Raw genomic sequence first — 10,754 nt, 5'->3', positions numbered from 1 at the left:
AATAACCGATGGTTGCCACCAGGTTGCAATAGAGAGTGATAAGTGAATTTGAGGCAAAAAAAAATCTTTGCGATAAGAACACCTCAAAAACAGATGGTGTGACATTTGAAATACGGCATATTGTACTGTTTGCACTTTTTGTTTACTGTTTGTGTACCTCAGACATATGTGTGCAACTACTAGAGGCGTTTTTAGATGAGGTCTGAGGGTGACCCTGATGTTTGGGATCGTGGAGTTTTCATGAGACACAATTCCATAATCATCCATTTTAAAAAAATCTTATCTTTTTGTTGTCTTTTTTTCGGGTTAGCATGTGTTTTTGCTTTCCACTCAAATAACCGTTTCTCGTGTCTATTTGTATGTAAACACACTGTTGAATTATGCTAACCGATTTTTTTCATTTGAGCTTGCTGTATGCTTTTGCTTCCAGCTAACCCGCCCATTATTGACTTCTTTAATATTTATTTATTTATTTATAAATGGTCTTTTACTGCTGTCACGTGCAAACAAAGTGAGTTGAGTTGACAAAGTGAAGCCGTGCATGATAATAGCTGCACAACTCCGAGAAAAGAGGGAAGATAACACGGTGAGTCATTGACTGCTTCCATCCTTCCAATTTAAAACTGCCACAATTACAGCATTTTTATCTAAAAAGTGCAATATTAAAAACTGAAAAAATATGACATGACAACAAATGGTAGGAAAAAACAAAATGCAAAATATTACATAAGATAAGCTATTGTAAATATTTTAATATCAAATTATAAATATTAAATAGTCATCATACTTTGTACTTTGTATTGACTCATAGTCAGACCCTCGACCATGAAACTGTTGCTTTCCTTGTAGTGGTTCTTCTTCTGTCAGCATGAAGATCCAAGAAGTGAAGCTCGTCAATAAAAGCCTGGAGGATGAAATGGTAATCAGCCCTTCATATTTATCATGAATCGTTATTTGTTCTAATGGATCTTGATCGTGCAGGAGGTATGGGGATACCGACTTTGCCATTGGAAAATTATCCTGGTGGGCATAGGTACCCTTCTCTCCGGTGGTCTCTTGCTCCTGCTCCTCTACTCTTTGCCCGAGTGGGGCGTCAAAGCCACCTGCACGCTTACCTCACTGAGGGAAGCACAAATACTGCTCCTCAGGACCACGGTATTTATGTTTGTGTGTTTGCAACTGTAACCTGATCTTCTCGAAATTAACTGTTTAAAATTTCCATGTCATCCTAGCAGTTCCATGATAGGTTCACTGTCAAAATGACTGCTGTGAAAAAGATGAATGAAACTTTTGCACAGTGCTATAATTTAAATATTCACATGTATTTTTTCAACATGAAATGAATTTCTGTTAAGTCTGTTACTGTCGCTTTCACAGGATGATTTCAAGCAATGGTTTCGCGCCAAAGTAAAAGTGATGGTGGCTCCCGGGAAGACCCCCTTTGATAATGTGGATCATCAATCCAAAGCTCAGATGGATGGCGAGGACCACAAACTCTCCCAAAGTCTTCTACATAAGGAGCGGTTCAGGAAATCCTCAAATATAAAGTTTGCAAAGGTACTTCAGTGTGAGAAGGATGCCATTATTTTTTTAGGGATCATAAAAAGGTTATCTTATCTCATTATTTTTTTAACAAGGAGATTATACTTTAAGCACTGGATATAAAAATGTGATTCAAAAGTATATTGTTATTCGAACTACATCTTTTGTTGGATGCTTCCTGTTCATCAGGGCGTGATTCATTCCCCCATATCCTATATTGCAGTTTGTTTGTGCCGGTTTGTTATTTTTTGTTCAGTATTTGAGTAAACGTATTTACAGTCCAATTCCGTTCCCTCCCTTCATAGGTCCATTATTTTACCCACCACAGCAGTAGGTCATCACTATTCCGGCCAATGGGATGATCTTGCCCTGTGATGCTGTGCTCATCTGTGGCACTTGCACTGTTGACGAGAGCATGTTGACAGGATAGCAGGCTCATAATTTCAAGACGAATCAAAACTGTCAGTCACTGCGTCATTTTAACCACGATTCAGTCATTGCTAAATTCCAGTTTGTCACCACTATTTTATGACCCCCTTGAGTTTCCTTCTTTTCGGACTCTCCACATGAAGCCACTCTTGGGTGCTTCTTGGGGGGGCTGACCCTGGTCACACGTTTTCAGCCGACACCTACTGATCATTTATGGACTTTCCCAGCCTCCTCGCTGGCTGGCATATGGGCGCTTAAGGCAGCCGGAGCACAGGAGACAGAGGGCTATCATTTCATGTGGAGATCAGGGCCAATGTATGCAATGAATGGGTGGATTTAGGGTGGGGGGGGGGCTGTGAATGAGGGAAGGGGGTCTTCATTTGTACTAAAAGAAAAGATTCCCCTGCAGATCAGTGACCAGCTTTTTGGGAATATTCATGATGAGGATGAGGATACATCATGAATTGATACGACTTGCGTGGATCATCTTTTTGGTAAACATCAACACGTACAAAGTGGAGATGTGTTTGCCATGTAGTTTGGAGGATAGTGTTGCCTCTCCACAAAGCAAGATGGCTTTTTTGTGCTCTCCGCAGTATTCCTTTTGTATCTGTAGCGCAACAGATGGAGCCCAGTGGAAAGAAATAAAGAAGCCAAAACACACAGCCTTTCTTTCTCACAGTGAGCCACCCCCTGGAAAAGATTTTCTCAAGCTTGTGCTATTTCAAACATTTCGAACTTCATCTTCTCTCTCGCCCTTACGTTTTTTTCCTCTGTGTACTTTCAAGATTTAGGACAATGCACACAGTCTTTATTTACAGCACCCCCTGCAGCGCTTTCAGGACCTAGCCAGAATAACGTGCAAGTCCTTTTCATGGGTGTCTTTCGACTTCAGGCCGGCGTCAATATGGGTGGGTGCTCGTAAGGCCCCGGTCCAGATTAATAGTCCGGACGCAAGGCCGACCTGATGCTCACTTACGGTCGGCTTCGTGTTACAGAAGACACAAAAGCGAGCTCGTCTGCTAAAAGGTCCGTGACCCACCAGAAGGCCACAAAACCCTTGGGCATGCACCTTCCCCGCATCCCGGGTGCCTGAATGGGCTCTGTGGTTGGTCAATAAATTCAGTGATTCAGGGGGTGGACAGTTGCAGCCGTGTTAACATTTGTTCACAGGCTTGTCGAAGGGACGCGCCCCGCCCCCTGGCTCTTTGTCTCCTCTGGTCCCGCAACAGGTTAGAAGTCAATGGAGGGCCTTGTGTGGAGGTGGCAGGGGCACGGATAGAGCCGCCTCTCACATGGTGTTCACACAGGGGGAGGACCGGCCCGGATCACTGCGACACTTGTTACTGCGGGGCCCCAGGTTGCCTCTCCCAGGACGCGTACGATATTTTAAACAAACTACTGCTTTATTGTTTGGGTAAGGTGAACTGCATTCACCACACAGAAAAGAAGTTTGGTGGCCTGAATCTTAACAATCTCAATTTACTTATCACAATAAAATAAGGCCAGGCAGTGATGCTTAAATTTTAAACATCCAGCTTTTGTTTCTTGTTGATTCCTATCTGTAAACTTTGAGAGATCATCTGAGGAAAATTAGGTCCAAAAATTTTGATTCATTCATAAAAATATCACAAAGTTGTTCCTCTATCCAGCTCTAAATATATTTTTGAGTAAACAGAGATGCAGATGTGATTTCTCAAAAGCCAAATACATCTGCCTCGGCACCTAAATATTCAGACCTGAGCCAATTATATTAATATTATGACGGACAGCCACGGATCGAGCAACACAAACGTTGAATCGGCAGAAAGCTACGTACATAAAAAGACAAACAAAACCTTAAGAGGGATTTCCAGCCATGGAGTCTGACTGTCATGAGAAGATGAGCGTTGCCATGGCCACCCAAGAGCCACCCAGCAAGCATGTGAGCGCTTGAGCCAGGGGCCCGGGCTCGCTGCTTGTGGATCACATGCGCTAACCAGAGATTATGTGCATAAGTGATGAGCGCTAAGCCGGCAGGTGAAGAAGGAAAGGCCCGGGACAAGGAGGGCGCCGTCGCTCTGGGCAGCGGGCCTTTTTCCCAAGTGGGCCTGATCTCCCGTGTGAAGGGGACTCAGCCAGAGGTCCTCCAGTGCTGAAAGGGCATCCCCCTGGGCTGCATTCAATGCCTAAGTGGCCAAAACGCCGGTCTTGTGAGCCATCTTGACGGGCAAGAATGAGCCATCTTCACTTTCATAAATCCCAATGCAAACACACTCGTGAATATGGCTGAAGCGTGGGGGAGGATAAGGACCATGTGTTAACCACTGGTCCGTTCTTGAGAGGGATTATTAATGCAAAAAAAAAAGAGACAATATGATTCTAGAGCTACATCGAATAGAAAACGATGTAAGCACCAACCCGTTTTTTAGTTTCCAAAAGAATTGTTAGCTCCATAAATTCTACCAAATCAGTGCCAACTTAATAGTAGTCTTTTTAAACTCTAAATTTGATAACACAAATATTGAACTGTTCATCATTATCTGAATCCCTTAATTTGAAAAATAAATGTCAGAAGTTAATGTTGACTTTGCCATGGCGGAAATTTTCAAGGATTTTCACGGATGTTTTTTTTAATGTGAACGTGAAATTAATATATGAACAGTAAAAAAAACAGTTAAAAAAAACATTTTTTATTCGGTAAAAATGTACGGTAAAATCCGTTTAATGCCACACTGTAACATCCCATAATGAGCACAAGGGATATCAAGTTCATAGGTTACTCTATTGGATGCTTGTACAGGAATGTGTTTGAACCTCATCAGAACAAAACCCCTTCCTTCATCCCCATGCTGCAAAGACAGAAAAGCACATTTAATCAACCGCCACCTTTTCAACACGATAGTATCCCTGAACATATTAACATGTAAATACACGTCGCCGCAATGCATGTAATCTACATGATAACTAGTTCTTTAAAGAGTTGCTAACCTCCTAATGTGGTTGAGGAACACTTTCATGTCAGGGTTTTTAAAAATGAAATGCCGGGGGCCTCTCTTTGACTCTGTAAAAAGCTTTTTTTTTTTTTTTTTTTCTTTCTTCAATTTGATGACTAGGATCTCCTTTCATAGAGTTTAATAAGAGTGATTCTCCAAGTTGATGAATTCTGGCCCATTAATTGACAGGTTGTGCTGCACCGAGATATAAAATAGTATTTACTGCGGTCTCCTTTTTGCACTCTACTATTGAGAATAAGCTCAGGTTAATGTTGACAAACATGAGCACAGATGAGTCTTCTAATCCCCCCCCCCCTTATACACTCTTTATTGCCGTATAAACAGACCCAAATAGCCACCCAAAACTAAACCTCAGCCGTCTCTTATCTCACGCACGGTTTAATCTAACACCTCCCACCCCTTTTTAACATCCCTGCCTCCGCTAAATTCGACCATATTTTGGATTCAACTCGTTGCCATGACAGTCGGTTATTTCCCATCCCTGATCCCCCACTGACGGCTCTTTTCCATTGATACATCTACCCAGCCCTGCTCCTTTTTTTTTTTTTTTCGTCTCTCGAATAAAACAAAGCGCAGAGTGAATGTGCTCTGAGGTAGGTAAATGTATTCAGTGACATCAGCCAGGATGATTCCATTCTGCCGGATTCCTGTACCGCTTGTTTCCAGTCTTGTCTGGGGGCTGGACACACTGTTGGGCCCATTGTCCCCTGTGTATTCTATACAGACGTGCAATTAATGGAGGCCTTGTCTAAGGCTTCTGGAGCAGAAACTGCAGCTTGGAAGGGGGACAAAAGGCGGGTAGAGCCAGCTCTGAGAGTTGCTATGGGTGGGCCCCCCTTGCCTATTTTCAAGGAATTCAAAGGGAGAAGGAGCAAGTGCAGCACTGGATGAGATGTTGAAGTGATCCCTCGGTCTGCTCCCTCCCCTCCTGACCAGGCATGGAGTTAAAAGGCCTGCCTTGCTGTATTTGATGACGATGGTCATTTGTCTGCCAACATGCTTGTGACTTGGCGAAGGTGGTAGCGGAGGAGAAAGTTTATAGCCAAGGTGAACGAGCATTAGACACACACACTGTAACTAGCGAGAGGATCGTTAGTCCAGACAGTTTAATTGACTTTGGTGACATTGTCTTAAAAGGCATTCTATTCAAGGGGAAGGCAACCCCAAACTTTTAGTGGCAATATCTTGTATGTGCCTCTTGAGATGGATGAAAACAAAGGGCCTGTTTAATTAATTGTAATATAATATAGTTAATATCATAAATATTCCACAAACAGAACATAAATCTCTATTACAAATAAAATTTGGGGGTTGACTTCCCCTTTAAGCCTCTGGGCATTGTTGGGAATTTTGTTGTGCAGCTCCTGGATTTTTATTTTTTTTAATTTCCATTTCAGCCCAGGTATGACTTGGTCTAATATGAGTTGAAGTGAAAAGGAATTAGGAGAAGGTGGTTGGTGCGCTTGACGGTGTCCAAATGCAAATAGTGGCCTGGCTTTTGGGGTCATTTCACATCTGAAGGCTACACAGTGTTTGAAGTCTATCAACAGAGGATGGAAGGCAGACAAAATGACTTTATCAAAATCACTTGTCACAGAAAGACACTTTGCCTTTTGTAGATGAGGATGCTAAAATTTTCATAGATCAAATACAGTTCAGCGTTTTGTTTGAGAATTGCAATTGTGCAAAGAGTGTGAGGTGGAATACATGTGCATTGAACATTATAAAGAGTTTGCAGTGCATTTTGTGAATGTCTTCGTCGCTATTCAAGGAGTCTATTTTAGTGGGCTATCGTCATAATTGTCATTGTTTAGGATTTTTTTTTCCCCTTTCACAAATTAAAGAAATGTTTTTGTTCAGATTGGTTTTGCTTTGAACTGCCATAAAAATAGTGTATTTATCTTTTGATTGTCTTTAGTATGGCCGCCTACTCGAAATAACGTTTTGAAAATAGGACTATTTATTTATTTATTTATTTATTATTAGAAATGGTGTCTTTTCTGTTATTAATCAAGTAAGAAAATTAGCAATAAAATTATGACAGTAGAGTGGAGTTTAACTTAAACTGAGTGTCGCATGAAGAGCTCTCATTGGTCATCTTGAGTGCGCTGGCGCACGAGCCATTCGCGTGCGGCTCCTCGGTTTCTATAAATAGATCCAGAGGCGCTGTTGGCGCAATGTCACTTTGGAACAGCGACGGACGTTTGTCACAGTCAAACTGCTCGGAGCTTTGCCAGGGGAAGGCGGGACACGCTTTGCACTTTTTTTTTTTACTCTCCCCCCCTCCTCGAGTGGAAGGGGTACATGTGAAGATGCCGGCCGGTACTTTGGAACGAACATCTTCATCCGCGCCCAGTGAGAACTCCACTGTGGAAAGTACACGGAGTCAGATGACGGGCAGAAAAGTAAGCAGTTTTCTCTTTGCTTCTCAAAAACCAATTTTTGTGTGGTTTTTTTTTTTAATTAAAATGCATGATGTGTCATTTTGAAGTCTTCCAAACCTATTATGGAAAAGCGGAGACGCGCGCGCATCAACGAGAGTCTCGGCCACCTCAAGACTCTCATCTTGGACGCACTCAAGAAAGATGTAAGGAGACAATTAGACGAGATCTGCTGTGTACACGTTGCAATTTGATAATGATTACTCTAAAAATGCCTTTAGAGCTCCAGACACTCCAAATTAGAGAAGGCAGATATCCTGGAAATGACCGTGAAGCACCTCAGGAACCTGCAACGATTTCAGATGACAGGTAAAAGATTTATTTGAATTTGAATTGATTTATCAGAATGTAAACAATATCTTTCTATCCACCCATCTACAGCATTTATTGATCTGTTTGGTGTTGCCTATAGCATGTGTCAAACTCAAGGCCCGGGGGCCAGATACGGCCCGCCACATCTTTTATGTGGCCCGCGAAGATAAATTGTGCATCAGATTCGTGTGTCATTACTAGAATTGCAAATTGTCTTCACTTTAATAATATCTTTTTTGACCAGTTTTTACTTGTCTGATTTGAAAACAAGTTATGTGTCAGTTTGTTTTGTAGCTTTTACTGTATATAATATGAGGTGCTCATACATTTAATTGGGTTGACAGTCATAATGGCCCTCCGAAAGAACATTGTGTTTAGAAAGTCAAGATGGTGATAGTGAGCGATCATAAACGAGTTTTCCTCCACAGCTGTTGTGACCACGGACTCATCCGTCCTGGGTAAATACCGGGCCGGTTTCAGCGAGTGTGTCGGCGAGGTCACCCGTTACCTCTCCACGTGTGATGAGGTCAACTCCGAAGCAAGGACCCGCCTACTCAGCCACCTGGCCGCCCGCGTCTCCCAAATGAACGCCGTCAACTTCTACTCGCCTCACTCGGGCCCGCTGGGACAAACTGGCATTAAGGCCCTTCAGGGACCTTGTAAAAGCATCTCACCGATTGGACCCCCCGCTGACACCATGAATCTCCACAGCAGCTATCAGGTGGTCCCAACTCCTGATGGACATTTTGCTTTTCTTGTTCCCAGCGCAGCTCTCACACCTTTGAGTGCGCAGAGTGGTCAATACATGTCTCCCGGTGCACCTCCACTCACTTCAGACTCTGTGTGGAGACCCTGGTAGGGAAAATTAGGACGGGAAAACTGGACTATCACATGATTTGACTTGATTTTTTATACTTCTTGTAAAGGTATTGGAGAGAATATTGTTTATATTTTTATTTTTTTTCCCGAAAGAAAGGTTACTGACTTGATCAAATAATGTATCATCACAGACACACGCACACAAATTTACTTCAGCACAAATTATTTGTAGTGAATCATTTTCATATCAATTAAGTGTTATGGCCACGGATCCATCTTGGGACAATTTGTTAGCCTAATGCGATGAGCACGGTTATCGAGAAGCACTGTATTTTTCAAGATGAATAAAATGTTTTTATGTTGTTTGTACTATTGTTCTCAAAATAGTGTAATTCATTTGCCCTGTGGTAGTTTGCTAAACTGACTAAATGTGACATGGTCTTTTTTTTTTTTTAAGAATATGGTAATATTTAAAAGAAAAAATGTCACTTCAAATCTGACAATCCAGAGATTGCAGCACCTCCACAACCGTAACATTGTGGCAAAACTAGAAGATTCTGGACTAGCTTGCACAGAATATCGCTCTTATCATTCTCATCGGAACCTAAGTCTCTATTTTTTCTGGTAAAGCGCACAAAGTGACAAAACAAGCCCCCCCCAATATCCTTTGAAAAGACCCCCAAAGTACAAAAACAAAGGTGGGCCCCTCAAAGGCTGAATAGCTCCTCCTTCTGTGACCCTCTCCATCTTCATAATGGAGCTTCCCCTTGTTTGTCCAGGAAGAGGTTTGATAGCTAGAAAGAAGTGGGGGTGAGCATGCTGTCACTTTCAACAAGAGGTGAGATTGTCGGCAGCTCCCCGAGGTCCTGCTTTGAAAGATTTTCTCGGCGCCTTCACGCCAGGCTGTGCTCTTCAGATAAGAGAAGCTGTGAGGTCGTGACGGGTTGCCTCCATCTTTGGAGAACCCGCAGTGGCATTGCACCAAAAGATGATAACCACTCTTGGGAATGTTGCGAGCTTGGACCCCTACTTCCATCTTTTGTCTTATTGTGTCCCACCCTCTCTCGCTGACCCCCCCCCCCCCCCCCCCCCCTGCTTTGGGCACACCGTCGCCAGTGATTGATGGCTCTGCGACAACGGGCACATAACACCGGAAACTCCTCTGCCTTTGCCACGACGGATGAATTGGCGCAGTATTGTCTGAAGGCTTGTTATGGCTCTCGATGGGGGTCGACGTTGTGAGTCGTGCCCGAGGCCAATGAATGAATCGGGCTCTCGATATCAATGGTGAATGCCCTTTGTCCCTTTTTGATTTAGCAAGTTGTTTTGGAAAACACTCACAACATTCCAGTGACGCTTCCACACGCATGAATCAAGGATTAGCCTGACATCACAGTATTGGGAGACACAAATTTATCACTTTGCTCCCGCGCAGAGGGCATAATGGCCAGGGCATTAAAAGTGAGTCACACTGGTGATGCATCACAAGTCATCCTGTCTTCAAAGTGGACGTCGGATGGCAGGAAGCTCGTTTTGTCTGGCTTCGTGCACTTCTCGGCCATATGCCAGCCAAGGAAAATGGCTACTTTCATTTTAGCCTTGCAGTTTGAAACATTTTATTGGAGCAGTAGCTCCAATAAAATGAAAATAAATCCCTTGTAAACAACCTAGCCAAATTTGAATACTTCCAAAATCACCAAGTGCATAAAATAAATCCTTTTTAATAACATAATTTTCATTCTTTGTATGTTATTGAAATAAACTGACGGTAATTAGAAGTAAATCTCAGAATTCACCCAATAGTGTATCAGTTAATTGGAAATATGGTAAAAAGCAGCGACCACCAACACAATGAGCCTTGTGAGTTCCCCATGTTAGGGCACTTGTTGAATGTCATTGAGCCAATTGAGCACATCTCTCTGTCCTGTGACAAAGGCCTCTTGAGAAATCACTCCTAATTGGAGAACGACCACTAAATCGGGCCGAAGGACTTGAATGAATAATAAAACCCATCTGGGAAGCCGGAAACAATACAAGGACGGCCACATTAGGGCGTGTCTTGGGAGAGGCGGCGGGGCACCGTCGGCCCCGATTCAACTTTGATAATTGTAATGTGACGATAAGGAGCTTATAGCCTCCTGTTATGCTCAAGACAAAAGGCCGTGTACCAGAATGCAATTCGGATGACATCTCTGCATCCACTTAACACCCGCAT

The 10,754-nt window shown here is 42.9% G+C and overlaps 1 protein-coding gene across 1 annotated transcript; it reads left to right on the top strand.

Annotated features, from left to right (window-relative positions):
- The first annotated feature begins 21 nt into the window (after window positions 1-21).
- LOC148387729 (transcription factor HES-1-like) lies at window positions 22-8,852 on the top strand. Its single transcript, XM_088397022.1, has 8 exons — window positions 22-586; window positions 850-919; window positions 982-1,155; window positions 1,378-1,557; window positions 1,848-7,372; window positions 7,459-7,554; window positions 7,630-7,717; window positions 8,149-8,852. Exons 5-8 carry the CDS (start codon window positions 7,145-7,147, stop codon window positions 8,577-8,579), a joined length of 843 nt encoding a protein of 280 aa, XP_088253148.1. The 5' UTR covers window positions 22-586; window positions 850-919; window positions 982-1,155; window positions 1,378-1,557; window positions 1,848-7,144; the 3' UTR covers window positions 8,580-8,852.
- The last annotated feature ends 1,902 nt before the right edge of the window (window positions 8,853-10,754 follow it).

The sequence above is a fragment of the Syngnathus floridae genome, chromosome 14 (assembly GCF_059516105.1).
Source record: "Syngnathus floridae isolate MCC-2025c chromosome 14, RoL_Sflo_1.0, whole genome shotgun sequence".
Classification (NCBI taxonomy): Eukaryota; Metazoa; Chordata; class Actinopteri; order Syngnathiformes; family Syngnathidae; genus Syngnathus; species Syngnathus floridae.
Note: the sequence above shows the minus strand (reverse complement) of the source record. Positions and strands in the feature narration are given on the sequence as shown.